At 31.9% G+C, this 21,972-nt stretch overlaps 1 protein-coding gene across 3 annotated transcripts in view; it reads left to right on the top strand.

Moving 5' to 3' along the window:
* LOC118184298 (protein O-mannosyl-transferase TMTC2-like) overlaps positions 1-21,972 on the top strand; it is a 797,990-nt gene that overhangs the window by 222,236 nt on the left and 553,782 nt on the right. For all 3 annotated transcript variants that reach the window (XM_085807157.1, XM_085807158.1, XM_085807159.1), the window contains one exon: positions 11,680-11,901. In XM_085807157.1, the coding sequence (XP_085663283.1) occupies positions 11,735-11,901 (167 nt within the window). In that variant the 5' untranslated portion in view covers positions 11,680-11,734. The remainder of the gene's footprint in view (positions 1-11,679; positions 11,902-21,972) is intronic.

Consider the following 21,972-nt stretch of genomic DNA (forward strand, 5'->3'; position numbering starts at 1 on the left):
GATAGATGGCGCTAGCGTCGTGTGTGAAACGCGACGTGCCTTCTTAATTTCCATATACTCTCCACCGGCAGCTCAATAGATGGATGTTTAGATGCTTCGCACACTTAGGAACACTTCGGTTCCTATTTAAAAGATTTCGACTTTCGATTTTGACAGCATATAGATTTTGTTTGATCACTGAACCATCTAATGCTGTAATTAATGATCTGTAAATATTGTACATATTAAAAGTTACATTTTAAAAGTGATTGATGTCCATTTATAGTGATCTTAGAATATTTTGAAACACAACCGTCAGGCTTGTATTCCGACCTATAGATTGGCTATACGGACGTTCTCGTAACTTGAATCAAACTTAAATACGAATGAGTTTCTCTTAGCAAAAATCGTCATGAAGACATCCGTAAAATTAGCAAACCTTGGTGGTCCTTACCTCCCGTTTTTCTTCACCCTGTTTGATTTACAATCAATCTGCTTGAATAATCTGCTCATAGTCAAAAATTCGAGCACCAAGAAATAGTTGTCAGAAACGAACGAAATTTTATAAATGTGAGTGCAACACTGATGTAAGTAAGTGATTACAAAATTAAAGCAAATGCATCATTTATTACAGGAAAAACTACAAATGAACGGAGGCTCTATTACCTTGTTTAGCCGTCTCTAGTGTGAATACAAGGACGCGTTCGAGCGGGCATTAACGCACTCCCATAAGATATTCTGCTTCACAGTTCCTCTAAGGGCGCTTCTAGTTCTACCAAACTCCTAGGCTGTCCAAATGTTGTCCCAAGTGATCTCTGATATGCTCAATCAGTGAAAAATCTGGGGATCCGGCAAGCAAAGAAAGGGTTGTTAATTCGGGAGACATTCTTGTGATACCATTACTATGTGTATCCAGGTATTGTCTTATTGAAAAGTGCCTCGTGGGAGCCTTGCCATAATGGCAATGCCTACGGCTTAAGAATTTCATGAATGTACAGCTGTGCTGTTAAGGTTACTTGGATCAATATTAGAGATGATTTGGTGTCATTTGTGGTGGATCTGTGTTAGAGATGATTTGGTGCCACATCAGCTGTGGGAGAGGTGTGCCGCTGTAAAAACACAGTTTTTGTCACTGCTCAAACTGAATCTGATTCTTCGCTGAAGATGACTTGTTTCCATATTGTTACGTTCCCATTCAGTCGAGCGTGACACCACTCCAAACGGGGGACGTCAATAGGGTTTCATTGACAGCACTACTTGACAGTAATGGGTATCGCGATACCACATGTTCTTCAGGAAGGCATTTTTTGATAGTACAAAGAGACGAAGAAGCCCGTATTGAAAGTGCTGCGTACGTACGAATGACGGTCAGTTATGCAGTTGGCTATCTGTATGCGTATTGGATGATATGACGATTCCCTCGGCTATTGTTATGCTTGGCTGCTGTGTATGCCAACTTTCTCTCTTCCGTTGGTCCCAACATCTCCTCCTAGTGACATCCACTGAAGTTGCAATCTATTTTCATTTTTATTTTCTTTAGTAATTAAAAATTTTGGCCTTAGTCATAAATTCATATGATTGCCTGTATGGTTGTAATTTAACTTAAGGGATGTTGGAACCCAAAAACCTTCAAAAAATGGGGATTTCGGATTTTTTCATTTTCAAATTCTCTGTACCTTTATCTAAAAATACCTTTCTTCTTACCTTCTTCTTTCTAAAAATACTTACCTTCTTTAATCTCTATGAAAATTAGAGCTGTCAAAAGTCTAGTTTTAGTATGTCATCGAATGCTTTGACAAATGAGGATTTTTATATAAAAATGCGTTTTTCTCCAAACGTGATTTTTTTTTATACTCGATGTACCTTTTCTCAGGAACTACTGCTCACAGGTATCTAAAATTTTTGGGGCTTATTTATTAGGTTCCCTAATATTTACTGAAATGAGCTTTTTGTGGGAAACTAAGAAAAAAAAATTAATTTTTTTTTTTTGTGTGTGTGTGTGTGTGTGTGTGAGAAAACTGTTCAATTTTATTATGCCTAACAAAATAGTCTGTAAATTATTCTAAAATTCAAAATGTTTCAAAAGCTCATTTTAGTATAATCAGATAGGTATACTTTAAATACACAAAACATTTCAAGCGTGTCTCTACAGCAGATTTTGAGAAAAGGTACATCGGAAATGGCCAGTTTAACATTGTCGGTATAGGGGTTGCTGATACCCCTTAATTGTATACATGTGTAAGATAAAAAATATGAAACTCAAAATTACTCATTTTGGGTACTTATGATCTCTGTTCTAAAAATAGTGGTAACTTTTTCTAAACTTCTTTACTGAAAAGCTTAAACGTCATCTCCATTGCCTTAAGAGCTTGTCCAGTCGCAGTTCAAAACTTAAAACTAACAATTCCGATCTTATATATACGCCCTGCTGAAGTGCGCATTCACTTTTCTTTGCTGCTTGTTTGGCTAGCTTGTATCTCGTTGTTTCGCTATATTTTGCGCTTTAAAATGTAATAAATACTTCAAAATATACATAGTTTAGGGGCGCTTGTCGCTCCCATAATAATGCGAAAAGAAGGAACATATGTCCTTAGGAATTATTATAATCCTTCTTAGGAAATATATCCTAAGAAATTATTCTTCAGAAAATAAAATTATGTGGTGAATATCCAGCTAATTGTGGTTTCCATCCATCTATCAAGCATCCTATTTGTGTGGTTGCTACATCTCGACCACGATTTAAAAGTAATTGGTGTCCTCATCTGCAAATTTATTATATTATACGCATTATTATTTTCAAAGCAGTTGTTCTTCAATGAAATAGATAAAATTTTAAACAGCTTCAAACTGTGCGCTAAATATGCAGTTTAAAACTTTGGTGATGCAATTTTCAAAACATTTAAGTGTTAGTGGGAGAAAAGAAAAGCCGTGTGCATTTGCAGTACGAAAAAATGATGATGTGCATTATCTTAAATGTTACTAAATAGTATTACGAACATGTTACTTGTAATTTACAGTAGAAGAAGCAAGGTGTATCTTATGACCTAGTTTGCATTTAATGAATTAATTAAATGATTCCGAGTGTTGGCAGTTATGCCAGATGTACAGAAAAAAATAAATATTATTATTTATGTGAAATGCCTACGAAACTGACAGCTTATTTTAAATAATTTTCATGTATCGAATTGCAGTTTCTTTGCAGAGCGTTCTCCGTTATCTTACTTGCTTTAGAATTAAGAATAAATTAAAATGCTTAGTTTTTTCCAATCTTTCTAAATCATTTATGCTTCACTGGAAGAAAAACATTTTCTAGGTTATTCTAAAGACAGCTATTTCTTTTTCTCCAATATAAAAGCAAAGTAAATAAATAAGAAGTATAAAGCATACATATAAATATAAAAGCCATGAAAGAAATAGCCATACCACAAAGTCATGAAGGAAATGAAATATAAAACCAGTACACATTGGGAGCATTCGAATGAAAGAATGCATGAGTACATGATCCGCATAGCAGGCTGCGAACAAATACATATAATATGGTTTGAACTGAGCTATATTATTTATTTAACTAGCATAGAAAACTCGCTTGTTACTTGTATGTGAATGGGCAAATGGGTATATGGTTATAAATCAGTACATATGGGATACTCGTTTACATTGATATCTGGAGTAGATTCTATCGACAGCTGCGTGGTATATTCTATATTCTGTTGAAACATATAGGGTATATTTCGGTTTTCTGAGACGCGTTTTAACTAGAAATGTAACTATGAATCTAATTACTCAGATTATATGCATATAAGAATGATTAAAAATAAAAGACAAATAATGTCTCTTGATGCAGCAAATTATATATTGAAACGAATTTCCGGACATACCAGGCAAAACATTCAGTGTTTTAATTTGTAGATTTCCTCTATTTTACCTCCCAGTCAATATATGTGTGATAACTATACAATTTCACAGTATTTTTAACACAAGCGCAGAACAAAATAGACTAGAACTATATTTGTTCTTTAAACTGTTATTGCATGCATGATAAGCGTAGGACTGCTTGATTAAGCATATATGTAATTAATTTGCAATTTTTGTTTCCACTGGCTCGACGTAACACGATTTTTCTTTTTTAGCCGTTAAGTGAAGTTTTCTATTAACTTACGTTTAAAAATAGTGAAAAGACCAAATCCCTTCTTTAGACTTTGTGTTTGCAATTAGAAGAATAATTTTCAACAATTTCCATTTCACAATATCCTGTTAATTTTTATAGCCTTAGTGAAGCACGGGTTTTCAGTTGAGTGATTATAATAGTATGGTGTAACCTGCTGCACATTTTGAACATGTTAGTTTAGTTTATTACCTAACAGCTTAAATGTAAAGCTTTCTTTCATTTGAAAGGGGCAGTCATGAGACTGCAAGCATTCGAAAGATCTGTTCTGCTGCGTTTGGAAACATTAGCTGCGATTTTGGAATGTCTCACGATAAAAGCCAAATGTATGCTGTGCAAGCATTTGATGCGATTATGGTGCTTATAAAAACCTATGTCTACTTGTATACGCCATATTAAGGTAAAGTTTGGGCACCTCCATTACCTTAAAACATAACTTGAACAACTGCAGTATATTCATTTATAGTTCCCAAGTTTTCGTGTCAAGCTGTGCCGTTTGATAACGGAAAAAATACTCATCTGTACTCTTGACTCACTCGGTGCATGTCAAAGTGGAATGCAAATATGCACTTGATATTCGTTTTTTTTTTTTTTTTTTTTTTTTTTTTTTTAAGTGTTTAAGTGAAGATAAATAGGGCCGTGGTGCATGTTTAGGCAATAAAAACAGTGATAGCATTAATAGATCATCAAACTAAGTTCACAAAATCTCCATATTATAAAAGGCATAACAAATAAACTAACGGTGACTAAGGCCATAGGAAAGAGAAACCAGAAAAGTCTAACCTTTGTGAAAGGTTATAAATGTCAGTTGTGAGCATTTGTTAAATCCCAGCTGATATTGCTGTCCATTCAGTGTGCGCTTCGCTGGAGTAGGCTGCTTTTCAAGTATCTCTGGAACTTCTTTTTTAAAATTATCTGGCGTAAAGTTAAGTCCTTGCTTATTAGGAAGGGATGCACTGTAGAGCAAACTTTTACCTTCGAAACTCTTTCTTCGAATGAATAAATGACAGTTAAATATACCTAAGCAGAACTAGAAACAGAACTGGTTTTCATCACTGGAGACCATAGAGTATAATTTTATCCTCCAGTGGTTTCGCATTCTTGTATTTCTGGCATTCTTGTACTCCTGGTATTACAAAGGATAGAATTGTGAATTTCGGCTGTCCATGCCCGAACAAAGTCCTCTCTGTTAATCGCGGCACACACTGTACGACTGCAGATACCTGTGCTTTAGATCTAGCTCAAATTTGCAAAAACATTTCCTCCTTCTCAGCCTATTCCTCAATATACTATCGAAATTAAATATGGTAGCGTTTGAATGGCTTTACCTAAAATTTACCTACTTTACAACATACATTTGCATGCCGCTTTTCTAATAGTAGGCTTCTTAATATAACTACGAATTGGGAAATAAATTTTAAGAATACAAAACTGAGTAACATTTAATTTTAGTAAATGTTTTTCCAGCGCTAAAATAGAAATAATAATAATTCTAAAACATTTTGAAAGTTAAATTATCGTTGAATACAAATGTTTTCAAAGCGAATTTATCATTCACATGTTTTCTTTTAACTTTCAAAAGAATTCGCAGAAACCGTAGCAGCATACATAAATTATTAAAATCACGGATTAAAATTTTCTTTGTGTTTTCCATTATGAGGAAACGTGAAATTTACTAGAGTATTATTTTTATTGTTTCAACTCTAACTGAATAACTGAGAAAATTTAAACCGCCAGGAAATCAATTGGGAGAAAATTTCTTTTCTTTAATCCATGCAATGCTAACAAAACGAGGTTTAATAATAAAAGATAAAGGTCTTTTGAAATTCTCCTTAGTTTATAAACTTGTATATTTTTTAGAAAAATAAAATAATTTTGTGCAATATTCGGTGTTGTTTTGAAACAAAAATGTTATTTTGATTATATGCTATCTTCCCCACGAGATAGAGACATTCTAAAGATAGATCTTTTCTTTCTCTTTCTCTCTCTAACTTGAGATGACAGAGAAGAATTGCCAATATTTTTTTTTAAGTTCTTTGGTCTATTCACTTGAGGAAGAGCAGCTTCCCATGCTTTTTCATTGTTATCCTTAGTTATTTATTTATTTGTTTAATTACTTTTCCTTTCACCTTTAATATCAGCCAGGATGTACATAAGTAAAAAGGCAGTCATTTGAAAATGTATCCGAATAAGAAATAATTTAAATAATATATTTCATTCTAACTAAACAGTGAACAAATTGTTTTTATGATAAAAAAAAATTAGCTCAGTAATTTTTTCTATGTATATATATAATCTTGTACTTTAAACCAAACAGAACAACTTCTTAAATATTAATTTTCTGCAGTACTCAAATTTGTTGTTAACTAATACTTTGAATAAGTTTTTGGCTCAATCTTACTGACTTAGTCTTTTAGCATTGATTCTTACTTGCGAAAAGTGACGAATATTAATTATTGTTAGTTGATCCGAAATTGGTTTGTTCCCTTTGATAAGTCAATTAATTTCAGATCAATTACAACAATTACTTTGTTTCTATATGTTACTATCGTTTTACGTAATTTTTCAATTAAAAAAATTGCCGTCTTTTAATTATACTGCTGACTGCTAACAGTTTAACAGTCTGCTAAACATTTTCATAAACGTGTGAAAATTACCAAAGCAAAAGTTATTCACATGTTCATTTTCACAGCGAGAAATATTCAAATTTTAATTACTTTCAGTTAAAAAAAGAATGATAATTTGGGATAATTTTTCTCGAAGTACAACGCACTTCAAGTCGTTAAAACATTATTAGGGTGACAAGGATTCAAACGTTGTTTAAAACCTATAAATGACTGAGTTGATAAGACCTTCAGCTCTAGTAGTTCGACCCGAGTTTCAATTCGTAGTGTTTACATGATTTTCCCAAGGTCCCCCATAAAGACAAACAAATTTTCTTTGGAAAACTCCCCACGAAGGTTTGCTACCTTAGGCAATTAACCTCTGCGTGCTTTGCGTATTCAATTAAGCGAGCAACAATGATATTTAAAATATTTCCAATCTTCTTGAAGGCAAGATTTAAAATTTTACTAACAAGTTGAATGGTGGAATTAAGGAAACATTTTAATAGAAGGCAATCTGAATATTTGATTCAGTTCTATAAATATTGATTATTTATTTCCATTCCAAAATTATTTTTCCCAAAGAAACAAAACAGCTATTTCTGAAATATAATATTTTCTCTTTAGAAACTATACCCCTGCTATATTTCCCACTCTCCTAGAACTTCTATCGTAGATGACACAATCCAAAATGTATACTTATTAAGAACTAGTTTTCACAGGCCCACCATTTGGACATTAAATAATTTACATTGGGAAACATACAGGATTTGCAAATGGTTAAACTATTTGCTGATTATTTTCTTTGCATCGAAAATTAGTATTCATTTTTGCAAGATGAAGTAATCAAACTTATAAATCTAAAAATTCGTCATTTCGGTATGAAATACCAAATATGAAATAGTTAATCTGCTTTCATACAAATTTCGTTTTTGCTGCAGTTCTTGCCTGGTGTTAGTACCCTGGGTATAAAAATTTCTGATATTATTAAAAAAATGCGTAGCGGCTTTCAGTAATCCTTTGTTTTGCAATTCGGGTATTATGGCGGATCGCTGAAGGGACTTAAAATATGAATATTACCATAGGCAAAAATTCCTCTGCTTCAGACAAACCTGGAAAAAAGAAAGAACATTCTTTTCGTATTTTCTTTAATATCTTTCTCATTTTGAAAAATCTCAATTTCAAAATGTTATGCATTACTAACCATCATCAGCTTCGTGTGTCAAATGAAATGATATCCATGATTGTTATAGTAGGATCTCTCAAGTTTGATTTTCATTAATTCTAAGAATTATTCTTGTATGTCCTTGGAGCAACCATACCTGCCTGCATTCCATTCCATTCTTTCACCGGCAATGAAAAGAAGAAATAGTGTTTATTAATACGTTATAACAGTAACCTTGCAAGTACATTGTTGCATTAGGCCATAACAACTTTTCTGTCATTCTTGAATTTATACCTGTGAGTCTACTTGCTTAATAATCAAAATACTAAAATTTAAGAAATAGTTTCTTTATAAAGGGCATAAAAAATTAGGGCAGGCATTGGAAAAAACAAAAAATTAAAACATGCTCTACCTTTGATCCTCATAAATATAAAGACATCTTTGAAGCCTTGTACGAGGATTCACTAAATGCCTATCAATCAATAAGCCATATTTTTTCCTACATGTTATTATATAATTACATTCTGATACGTAGTGTTAAAGCTAAGATTGCTTTGATTTATACGCAAGACTACTTTTAGACTGCCGTGGATTTTCCTGTTCCTGCTGTTGTGAATAGTTTTCTAAAACAGAGTATAAAGAATTTTCTTCTTTCTCACTGAGCGTCTTCGTGATATAATTGGTAGCACATCCGGTTAGTAATCGGAAGTTCCGGAGTTCGAATCCCAGCGGGGCATAGTTGATCTCTGATTTTCTTACTCCAAAAGCTATAAATAAGCTCTACAGTGACGCCCTTCTAACATGTGGTGGATGATAATCTGTCACCATCTGTATTTGGAGACTCAGTATTCTTCCTCCATAGCAACCCTTTACTTGGAAAAGAATGTAAGGATTTTTTTTTCCTCCTGGCTGTATATCTTCGTGGTATGATTAGTAGCACGTTTGATACACTTTCTCGGTTTTCTACGTAATTTTTTTCGATTTCAACACATTTAGAACGGTGATCCGTTAAGTGCTGGAGTCCTGCAAAAGAAAAACTGATGTGACATCCATTTATTCATCAGGAAAATAATTATCACAGCCATTCAGAATATTCAGTCACAAACATTTCTGAATCTTATATTCTAAATAATTATCATGGCTCTAATGGAAATTCACGGAAATACTTCTTCAGTTTTTGAAATAAAAAGGAGTCACTTGGTGCTAGATACGGTTAATACGAGGGGGGAAGCTGAAATCACCAGGTGAATAGCAGTCTGGGAAATCTGAGTTCTGTGAACTGGGAGCTTTTAATGCAAACGCAGCTCGCTCCTGTTGAGTTTGCCACGTCTTTTCCAACAAGTTACAATAATAAACTTCGATTATCGTGGTATTATATGACAAATAATCAGTAAGAAATGGTTCCCCTTCATCCCAGAAAATGGTACTCTTTCTTCCCGGTAAATTTCTGGGCTCTGATCTTGTGGGGTTAGTAAGGTAGGCTGTGTTTTCATCATCTACCATGATATCTTGTTTGGTTTTGTGGCCCACAATGATGAAGTTACGTTTCAGCTCTTGTTATTAGTGACGCGAATAATTTTTTTATCAACTTTTATCTTTGAGCAAATGTTTTGAGAACAAGCCTTTAACCTTCGTTTCTAACGTCAAATTTTTAAATACCCACCTGACTCAAATATTCCTCATTTCCAAACATACATTCTTTCAGTGATCACGTCCACAGTCTGGCCTAGTCTGAGTGACGCTTCTCAGCTTCTAAGCATGGCAGGCCACCTTTTAATAATGATGACTGCTGTATTGTTGATCTTGAGCTCGAAACCTGGAGAAGGTCTTGCTGTTTTATTGTATAGTACCAATGTGGCATGGGTGCATTTAAGAAATTGGCGAATCGATAATCCGCTCGAGAGGTTATGCGGTACGAGATCATCAGGTCAGTCCTTACCTTGGAATTTTCCATTAAAATTGGGACAGAACTCTTCGGTAAGCATTGTAGCTTTATACATGTAAAATCATTGATGAGGTTCTGGTGTCTTGCTCACTTCTTCCGGTTGTGTATCACACAACATGTAACCATGCTTTTATGAACAGTTATCGGTGCTATGTCCTTCTTTTGTCAAGAACTCAGTTACTGAAGGATATTTTATATTTTCAATGGTAACAGACATCACTCGGTTTAGCTTTAACAACATCTCGGTAATCAAATAATAACATTCAATGTGCTTACTTCTTCATACTTCCGAAGAATGATACAATCACTTCAACATGTTTAAGGTTAGAATTTATTGAATGCTTCTCGTATCCCTTATTATTTTGTATGTATTTCGCTGAATAATTTGATGATCGTTCATTATGCGTTCAATTCATATCAACTCCATTTGTTTTATTCTAAGTTATGGTTTATATCTATTGGTTATATTATATTTATTTTATTTAAAGCATCCCTATACGAGTTAATTTGATTTTGATCCAGTATAAGTTTAATTCGAAATAAAATATAAACTATGTTATTCAAGTAAGGGTTGTCATAGCTATTCTGCAATTAATAAATATCGCAGATATTGTTAGTTATCATGATTTGAGACGAAGTCAGTTTACAAAAAGCAATTAAATAGACTTTTTATGTTGAATTATCTTTCCTTAAATTGTAAATGTTTAAATATGTTTGCATAACTAGTGTATATTTAAGGGAAAACCTTTCAAATAGTTACTGCTCTGACTCAGGGAAAAGAGACGTTATTTTGCTCTTCTTCCACCAGTTCAGATCTAGCCACGAGCAAACATCGAATTCTGTATTGCGAAATATATGAACAAACTTTCTTTACAAAACATCTCATAAGCTAAACATTTACTGCCGAGGGAAAAGCGAAGTCAACTATTCGCGTTTCCTCCGAAACAAGCTAGCTAGGAGGAGAAAAATTCCTGCGGATATTCATAACAAATGGAAATTTTGTAGAAGGAAGGATATATACAATATATTTAGTATTGAGTTTTTCCTGAACTTTATTATTTAACTGCTAATAAATAAATAAATAAATTGATTTACAAATATAAAATCAAATTTGTTGAAATATTGATTAAGTTCAAAGCAATAACAAAATCTGACTTATTTACTTAAAAAGTATTGCATTAACGCGCATTTAGACGTTAAAGAAAATAGTGTTGTGAGGAATTTTTACTCTGTTTATATATTTTGGGCAGACTTTATCAGGTTTTCATTTCTGCAGCTATATAAAATAAAATAAAAATGAGAAATAAAAAAGCAATTTTATATGTTTGACCATCAGTATTTTACCTAAGGTAAGTAAGTATCTTTAATAAGTTTAATTTAAGCTGCTTTCATTTTTCGAAGGAACACCTTAGCATGGATGAGTCACGTAAGAACATTTGTTTCTCTGTGAAACGTATTTCTGTGTTGAGCATATGGGTTACAGAGGTACAGATGTATAGTTCTCAGGAAATGTATTTATTGATTTTACGTTTTCTAAGGATGTTAAGAGCTTATTTAGTTAACATGAATACTTTGTGTAATACTAGTGCTGCTACTGTAAGCTTATGAGTGATACGGGAACCGATATGAATACGCTGTGCTTAACCCGAAAGAAGTGTATTTATTAATTTTATGTTTATTAAGTTAGGCGAGACACTGACAAATACTGGCCTCTGCTCCATTAGCCAGTGAAGAAGTGAAAGGAGGAGGAGGTCTGGCCCCTCCCTGTCATCACTGCAAAAACCCGAGCCGCATTGTAATTTCGGTGTCTCTCCAATTCCAGGGTGCTGATTGGAGGAAGAGGTCCCGTACAGCGTAAGTGGAAGCAGCCGACTTGCATGCCCTGCAGGAGCCCTCGGACCGGCTGGCGGCGTGCGCCCCCTTGCCACAACCTACCTGGCCAAGGTTCGACCAGCATGGACTACGGCGCTACGGCGCTCGTCTCCGGAGTTGCCTGGCTCCTCTACTGGTCCACGCTGCAGGCCAACTTTGCTTATGATGACAGGTAAGATTGTCTTACTTATAGTGCCGGCATACGTTATAAAACGTTCTGCCGGTTTCACTTACAGCCGCTGGAAATATTATCTTTTTCTGGGACACATAGCGGTAACTCTAACTGCCCAACCTCGAGGTCCAGATCGGCGGCTTCAATTCAGTAATGGTAATCTTGCAAGTGTATATTAAACGTACTGAATTGACATACAGTCACTAACCGCATTACTGTATCATGTGATATTATATGATGACTTGTCCATTTACATGAGAAAAATCAGGTTATGCCCGTTTCATTTTAAGTATCTACACAAATATTTTTGAAGATATTTTGCTATTTTGTTTATTTATTCTTTCTAGGACTAAACAGAAAACATTTATTATCCTTTTTTATTTGTTGTACTTGCCGTCTAAACTTATTGCTAATGGTAATGTAGCAGTCTCATAATATTCTCAGACCTACTTGCTAATCATATTTGTCTGAGCACACACTTCTAAACAAACTACTGCGTCTTATAAGCAATGCATATGAGATTTGGAGCTTCTGAAGAATTCTTTAACTTGATTGCTTGAATCTTCTTTGCATGTTTACTTCTTCATAGAATGGATGTTTCTTGTTAAATGTAGCAAATCTCTTTGCAAGACTATTTTTAACTAGGCGTGATTGATAGTTATATATGTAAATATATGTACCACAGAAACTTAAGATCTGTCGCATCTCTAAATTAATATATTATTTCATTTACGAATCGGCATACCTTAGCAAATCTGTTTTCGTGTTTAGGCTTCAGCTGGTTCTGCTTAATTAACAAGAAACGCTTTTGATAAATTTAGCAATAAATTTGATATAATATTATTGGATTAATACACCTGAATCAATATCGATATTTTTTTAATCTTGCTTTATCGAGTTTAATGTTCACCCAATATAGTGCTGCTGACAAAATTGAGTTACCAAAGCCCAAGTGCTTTCAGATTGCGTCATGCTAATGTTTACTCTGTTCAGCTGGTCTGTCTCAGGAACGACTTGCTCTTAAGCTACGGTAGAGGAAATCTAGAATTCATTACGATATTGATTTACAGATATTGCTCCTGTTTTAACTTAAATCGATTTTTCAGTCGCCTCTGCTTTCAAATGTTGATAACACAAATTTGTTGGATGCGATGAAAGCTGGTCTTTGATACCTCGTAATACACTGTTCATTGTTTTCGGTGAAATTATTGATATTTTTTCTTAATAGCTATTGCTCTGCTTGTGAAACATTTAAGCCGCAAAGTTCTGTTTCCTTGTGTATTCCTTGGATTTAATTCTGATATTGTTGTTTTGAATTTTTAACCAGCATATTTACTAGCACATGTGAGTTTGAACCAAATATTGATTAACATTTTCAATGCGAAATTTTCAAACACTATGTGAAAATTATAAAGCCTAATAGGGAAAATCATAATGCCAGTAGGGCAAGAATATCCTCATTAATTCTTACATCCCCCTTCTTAATATTATATTTACTGATTCGTTAGCATTTCCAAACATGACACACTTGGCATTGTGGCAACTCACATTTTACTCTAATAAAACACCTTTGTGAATGAAAATATTTCTAATTGAATATAAGCAGAATTGAATGTATGAATTTGGAGTTAGTATCTCCAAAATTCTCTTAGGTTTGTTGCAGATAAATTAGACCTGATGTCCTTGGGCTTCTGAAGTATGTGAAATGGAAGTACTTTACTTTTAAATGAAGCTGACACATTAAGTAGTGAACGAGTTTAATTCCTTATTTCAATTACAACTAGAATGAAATATATATATAAATATATCAAATTAACAAATGTTGTTAATTTTTTAGCCACTTAACAATCTTTAGATTTAAATTATTTATTATTAAAATAAACTCCTTCCTTTTTTTCCCTATTTCTTTTAAAGTATGATCTAAAGTAAGTGAGTGCTTCCAGATCTTTTTTTTCCAAATATTGTAGTTACATTGTCTTAAAATATACTACTGTTACATTGTCTTAAAATATACTACTGTTACATTGTCTTAAAATATACTACTGTTACATTGTCTTAAAATATACTACTGTTACATTGTCTTAAAATATACTACTGTTACATTGTCTTAAAATATACTACTGTTACATTGTCTTAAAATATACTACTCTGTATTTGACTTCTGTGTTTAAAATCCAGAACATTCTTACATATTAAGCAGTATGATATACACTTCATATTTTATTTATTGGATTGATAAGAAAGAAATTTATGGAAATACAAACTTCAAGTTCACAAATCTTATATATTGTAGTGAACAATTTTAAAGTAAAAACATGAAAAATAATTTTGAACATGACATGTAACATAACAACGCTGTATCACAGATATATTTAGTTATAAAGTTGTAAATGTTGTTTATTCTGCAAAAGCAAAAGATAAATAAATAAAATTGCATCTCTACTGACTTATCATGATACCATGTGCATACCTACTTCTGTTTAAAAAAAATATTGGGAAAAGACAAATAAAAGCACAATGATAATAATTCTTTATAAACGAGCGATCCATTCTAAATATATAAATGTAGAAAATTTTCATTGTATTTAGAAAATATATCATCCACATTTCTTTTGTGTTTTATTTTACAAGTTGGATAGTAGATATTCTATTCAAAATGTAGAACAACAAATAAAAAGTTGACAATTTTAAAATTTCTTAAAATAAATTTCTGTTTTTAGATTTTTCTTCAATAATATTTGATCTGTGAACAGATGTCAAAATTATATTGTTTAATCAAAAGAATTTTTTTACCATCCTCATTATTTCACTTATCATTGTCGTTGAATCATTGCTGTTGCTGGAGTTCATTAGTAATTTAAATGTTTAAATTAATAAACCTCATTCCCTTTCTGTGTTTTCAGAATTATGTTGCTTACATGTTAAATCATTATTAATTGTCAATGTTATAGAGAGAAGTGTTGCATTTCTTAAGGATTTTTATATAGCTCTATATTATTAAAACGTAATGGTATAATTAAAAGATAACCTTTATACTGTCATTTCCTTACTTTGTATTGATAAAGTAATTGCTGTTAATGTGTAAACTAGTATTTAATAAGATAATAATTTATAAAACGGAATGGTTCTTCTGTTTATGTTGAATTGGAGGATAATCACTTACATAAATTAAAAATTATAAAAAAACGGGTGGATAAGTTTACATTCAAAATAATAATCTAACAATATTATTCATAACAGCGTAAATATAATTTCGATGGGTATTTGATAATTATTTTTAATGTTATAGATATTTCAGTCTAATCATTTGTACTTTACCTTTAGCACCTTAGAAGCTATTTATTTTAAGTTGCATACAATGAACAATCATTGTACAGCTACCAATGAATTAAAGCCTGTTTCACAATTCACATAACACATTGCACATACAGCTAGAAAATTCTAAAAGTCATTATGTTTAAAAGTAGCAAAATATGCAACTGGTTGCAATATCATAATATTGCAGTAATACGTAAGGATTTTTAACTAGCATTCGAATGTGCTTATGCTTGCTAGCTTATCTGTTTATTACTAAAAAAAGAGAAAATAGTAGCAACATATATTATTTTTCACCTCTGTGATTAATGGTTGTAATTTAAACTTAACCCTTTGTTGCATACAGATAATCTAGAGAAGTTAAACAAAAATGTTTGTATTTTTTCTACCTAAAATAACCTTAGTAATAATAAAAAAATTAATTTTATTCAAATTTCGTTTTAAATAATTGCTACAGTTTGTTCACTACAGTGGACAGCATGCATATACGTACATGCATACAAATCTCTTCCCAACGATTTACGGTCATTGAATTTGAAATCATTTCCTGCCTTGTTTGCATGATCATTACCATCTTCTAAATGGTAAACCTACAACTGACATGTACATACAGATCCCTCAAAATACCTTCATTTCGTCGATTGTGATTGAATTCATTTTGCTATGATTTTGTAACCTGTACCTATTGGATTCAAATGTCAAATGTTCTAGAAATTCCTTGCCAAACATAAACATTTCCAGCGGTGTTTTGGCTTGATAAGCAGTACATTTGGGTTTCAATTCACTCTTTTTGGTAGATCTTTATCTACCCACTCCACAATTTTCTCAAACTGACACTTAAAATAAAATGTCTAAAATTACTAATTATGAATAAAAAATGGCAGTATAAGAAAATGTAAGCAATATTATATTATGTTCACTATGAAAAATTGTACTAACTTGGAAATAGAAGTAGCAGCCATTTTCCAAATAGCAATGCTTTACTTAGTGATGCTATGCAGCCATCGACATGATCGACATTTGAAAGTTCTAATAATATATAATTAATAAACGCAGGAATGGTATCTGTTAAGGCATTTATAGAAGAATAAACAAATTTAAATGTTTGTCCACTAGAGTGGACATGATGCAACAAAGGGTTAATGGAGTGTAGATCTTACTTAACATCTATCCATTTTATCTGTATCATTTTAAAAAACAAAAATCATTTTTCCTGTTGAAAGTATTTACTTAGCTCTATAATCACGCAAGTGTTCATGCGACTATTAAATAAGCTGTTCAGTTAAAATCAAATGCATTTAAAATTTTCACAAATCATTTGTACATTAGCCCCTCCCCATATATAGAATAACAGATAAGACATAAATGACCTTATTCTACTTAACTCTGTATGATTTCATTTTGCCAACCAGTCATTATTATTCTCACATAACCAAAAGGTATTCCCAAAAGGTATTCCCAAAAGGTCTAACAAAATTTTAGAAACATTTACAACTTCTGAAGTACTACAATTCCATTGCCAATGCATGGACTATACAGGATAATAATCTACAGCTTGAAACTCTGCAGTCGACGATAAAGGAAAACTGTTATCTGCTATAATTTAATGCCAAAATCAAATCGTTTGCTTTGTTATAATTTGTTCTTAAATGCAAGGTATCTTCAATCACGCGAAGCAAATTATGAATATAATAATGGCGAAGTTCAAATTAAATAATTCGATAAGTCACCCGCTTACTTGACACTTCCTTATTAATAAAAAATTAAATCTAAAATAGCGCAACTACAAATCACTTAAAAGTTTTGTAAATATAAAAGAGAACAAAAGTCTTACCCTACTCCAAAATGATTAAATAACTGCCTTTATGGAAATAGGATCTTGAATACTATAAAATTATGTGCGTGTGTGTGTAAAAATAATTTTGTTTTAAACCTTGTGCATTAGCATAACGTTTAATAATTTCCAAAATATTCATCAACATTTCACTAGAGCAATTACGTAAGCATCAACGCTTTATTGTTTTCAATAACATAGGTGTAATGGGCTTAAGAGAAACACACTTAATTTTCGTTAACTTTACATATCTACCTGTTGCAATGCTTGTGATAATAAAGTATAATTTACGTATATTAATTTACTTAATGTGTATCATATATAACAATTACTAGAACAGGGAGCCTGCCAGTTGCCGAGTGGATAAGATCGCTGAATACTGGTAGTCTGACCATGGCGCGAAGCCTGGCGAATAAATTGACTGCTAGGCAGTTTCGCTGTTCTGGATTTCTCCACGAAATTATCTGTTCATTTAGGCAGTTAACCTTTGCAATGTCGATTATACAAATGAAAAAAAGCAATATATCCGCGACAAACATCCCTTGAATGTAAGCCACTGAGGGGCGTATAGCTCACATCGACTGTTAAAATCATCGTAAGTATTCTAAATTTACATGGAATTAATATTTGATTATTTGCTCATGTCATGCTAGAAACTGTTTTGAATACATTTGTAAAATTCATGAGACAAGATTTAGCAGTCTTTACGGCATGAGGAAGTTACGATACAAAAGTGTCTTCAGATTATTACCCAGCGACTGCATATAAAAGATCTTTAGAATTTTATTATAAGATCCTTGTGACTCATATGTAACATTCATTATATCCTAGATTATGCAGAAACTTTATGAGGTATCCAAATAGCTGCATTGACTCTAATTTTAGAAAAGAAACTCATTAACTTTCGGGAAAATAAAATAAAATAAAGCTTTGAAAGAAAATTGCATTTGCAGCTGCACTTTAATCCTGTATTTTGTATATCGATCCGCAAAAACGGACGCGAAGAAACTTTTGGCAGTCGCTAAGAATTAAAAACATGAGCTAGCTTTTATACGCTCGTAAATGAATTTTCTTCATTCATCATGAAATAACTGTTTAAATTCCCGGATGCTATTTCGAGGAAATCGGTATAATCTGAGAATGTGTTAAAATGAAAAATTTTTAGATTATAATAAGGCTCTGAAAGAACGTGCAAATAGAATTCAAATAAATAAGAAAATCAGATTTAAATAGTTGATATTAAAATGAAAATTATGGCGACTTTAAGTCGAGGGAAATAATTTTTTATTCAACATATAGAAGGATCCTTCCTGAGAACCCTTGATATCTAATCTTGTCTTCCACGCTCTAGTAAAACTGCGAGAATTATGTCGCTAAAAATTTTTCAATATTAAGACATTGAAAACATTGTATTTTGGTATCATTAAGTTAAAAAAAAAAAGAAATGGCTGCGACTGAGTTACTCACAATCTTAAACAGATAACACGAATATCATTTAATGAGCAGTTTAAGATAATGATAATAATTAGTGTAACTAGCCATTCATAAATTAGCGCCAATTTTTAATGTACCGTACGGAAACCTAATTTTTTTTCTTAATCACACAGAAAATTTTATTTAGGTACACGCCATTTTTATTTCATTTTGAAGTAAGATTAGCTAGAATTTTCTTTGAAACAAAATAATTCTGTGAATTGCTTTTCAATTATAACACAGGTTTTGTCAGTATTTAAGGACTGAAGAATTTAAATGAATTTCACAAGATGGTCCTAAAATTTGGTTATGATAAGTATGGTTAGTTTTAATTTTCCTGTTTATATCTGTTCAGTAATTTCGACCCTGTTATAAGAAGAAATTGTAAACAAATATGTGCATGAACATGAAAACATGAAACTTACCAAACAGGTAACATTTTAATGCAATAATACTGTGCAAATGTATACGTAACAGTGGACAGATTTTTTGTCACCAATTAAAGTAACTATGTTTATAAAAGGGACTATTAATATACAGAAATAAGCTATAATAATATGTTAATATTCGTAACATTATCCGAATTATTTTAATTACATTAAATCTTAGGCAGGTCCTGTTCTTTTTACACTTCTTTAAAATAAAAGGAAGACTTCTACTGTAGAAAAGTTAGAAAGGGAAGATTACTTTAACTATAAAAACATGTAAAATGTGATTTTGATATATTAAAAAAAGATGAGAGAGAGGCTTACTTTGAATATATCTATCAGGTCAAAAATTATAAAAATTTCAGTGACACATTATTTTTATTATGCAAATTTTTGAAACAGAGAATTTCAAAAGTATTTTTTTTATTTCAATAAACTCTTGTGGGGGCAAACTATGTTGCACCTTTCACGTTATCTTTTAATGCCTTGAATATATTTCGGTCTCTTAAAGCAAACCTTGGAACTTCGGATTCCAGTTGTTCAGTTGGCTAAGCGATATTTCTCATTCTACTAACGAGTTTAGCCGGCAGATACATGAAAAACAATCTTAATTACACACAAAACTTTCTAAAATAAAAGAGTTTGCATTTTACAAACACTTTGAATAACATATAGATAATCTCCAGCTAGATTTTCGCACGGCATTATATTCTTAAACAAATTTTTAAAATAAAAATAAGAATAAAAAATGCGCTTGTATATTTTATAAGGTAATTTCAAGTATCCTGTTAAGTTTCCATTTTTCTAAGATAACTAAAAACAGTTTATACCTAAATAGTAAAGTAATGGGACTTCATAATTGGTTTTAAAAATATATGTCATTATGGCGAAAAGCAGAAATATAGGCAGAGACCTTTTACTTTTAGTTTAAAAGAAATCTTACATTTCAACAATCTTACATTTATTGCTTTATAAGTTATTAAACCTTGAAGAGCATAATATTCTTACTTTCTTATTCATTACTCATCAGTGTACATTGTTTATGTAGGACATGGCTGTTGAATTAATGCTCGACTCCAAATGTTCTTGGGTTTAGTTGTCACTTGTTTTTGTTAACTTTCAATTAGTTCTTAAAACATTAATTAATTTCGAAGCTGTAATTTCTATACAAAATATTTAGCTTAAATATTAAAAATGTCAAAAATTTATTTAAGAATAATCCGTTTGTTTGGTTGAACTTCAAAATTGGCGCAAATAAAAAAATAAATGGAATACTTCACATTCTTTACTAGCATAACACTCTTTAATTTTAACGCTTTATAAATACAGACGCGTACTGAGTGATTAATAATAAAACGCTGGTAATTCTTAACTTTTTAGTATAATATATAACTAGTATAATTTTAATTAATACAGACATTAGTTAAACAAGTGTGCTACAATTTGTTAAACTCGATAGAAGTTTATGAGCATAATAAATAAAACAATTCTCGTCACACATTTGGTCGTTAGAGGATATGTATTTTTTTTTAAATGTGTGTGAGTTTTATAGACTTACCACTACATAGTTTAAAGAAAACAAAAGATAAAATTTTCTTGCATTCCCAAATGAATTGTATTAATTGGTTATGAAAAAAACATTCTGTGACTTTGTTTCTAAGAACAGTGATACTTTCATGACCAGCGTTTTAAGGAAAACAGGCCGCCTACATTTGAGTTACGCGTAAGAAAATCATCTCATGCAATCTCTTGCAAATAGCCTGTTCCACCCAGAAAGAGGATCCGGGGAGAATTACCTGTATTTCGCAGCTTTAACCATTCCACCTCTAATCAGCCCCTGCATGAATTTTCAGTTTTAAGTAATAGATGTTCTGAACAGATTAGAATATGTTTAACAGAAATACTGGATTGGATTATTCTAAATAAGACAACAAATTCTAAGGTTCTATGCCAATGGGAAGAGAAGACCTAATAGAGTATTTTCAAAGGAAAACTGGCTCGTACATAATGGTACACATGAGGAAAATTACAATAATTCATGTAACTAGTCGATTAGTCGTCTGGAATGAAACCTGGCATGAGATATGAACTTTAGTCACTCGGCCACTGGCCATTCGGTTGACAGAAATAGATACCTTTGAATAAATTTAAATCTTTAAATATACAGCAACGGCGAAGAAAATGAGCTGCTAGGTAATGATAACCCAGCATTCTTAAAGCAATGATACTTTCGTAAGTTCTTAATGGGCACCCCCAAAAGTTTTGTTTAGAACAATTATTATAATTTTTTAACTGTACTACTAAAAGCGAAAAGATAATTATTTTCGAGCATCCAAAAACCGAGATATTAAATGACTTTTATTTTCCTAACTAACAACTCTTATTTTTCACTTCCTTTTAATGTGTCCTTCATTTTCGTACTAACCCAGATAATTATTCTTATAGAAAGAGATATCGTACCAAGAAATTTCTAAATTACAGTTTTCTAATATATTCTAATACATATTTTCTAATAAATATCCATGTCTAACACATTGCCGAAACCCATTCAGCCGGTACTTCAACTTAAATTTTAATGTTATAACAAGGAAGGATTTTTGACTTTGAATGTTCAATTGTTTCCAAAAAAATACATAGAATTCTGATCTTCAGGAGGGGGGGGGGAATCTGAAAGCCTTCAGATTTTATATTACGCCCCAAACGGTGTTTTATTTTTTCATTTACAGACATGTACACGTTTTGAGAGCACTTGGGCTAACACATTAAGCTACAAATATTTAAAGCAGCATATTTTTAGAATTTTTGATAGATTGTCTCGCGCACTGAAGATAAAAATGTTTTATTTCTTACAGTATTGCCACTGCTCGTTTTGAAATTGCTGAGTTTTTTAATAAAAAATTCGTTAAATTTTACAAAATATGAAAGAGACAATAAAACAAACTCCAAATTCCAAATTTGGGCTTCCAGGTGCCCATTTTCAAGTGGAGGATTATGTTATTCAAAATTTGATGACTGTAGGTA

The sequence above is a fragment of the Stegodyphus dumicola genome, chromosome X1 (genome assembly GCF_044657685.1).
Source record: "Stegodyphus dumicola isolate Sdum_Otavi_A_Nest chromosome X1, ASM4465768v1".
Lineage (NCBI taxonomy): Eukaryota > Metazoa > Arthropoda > Arachnida > Araneae > Eresidae > Stegodyphus > Stegodyphus dumicola.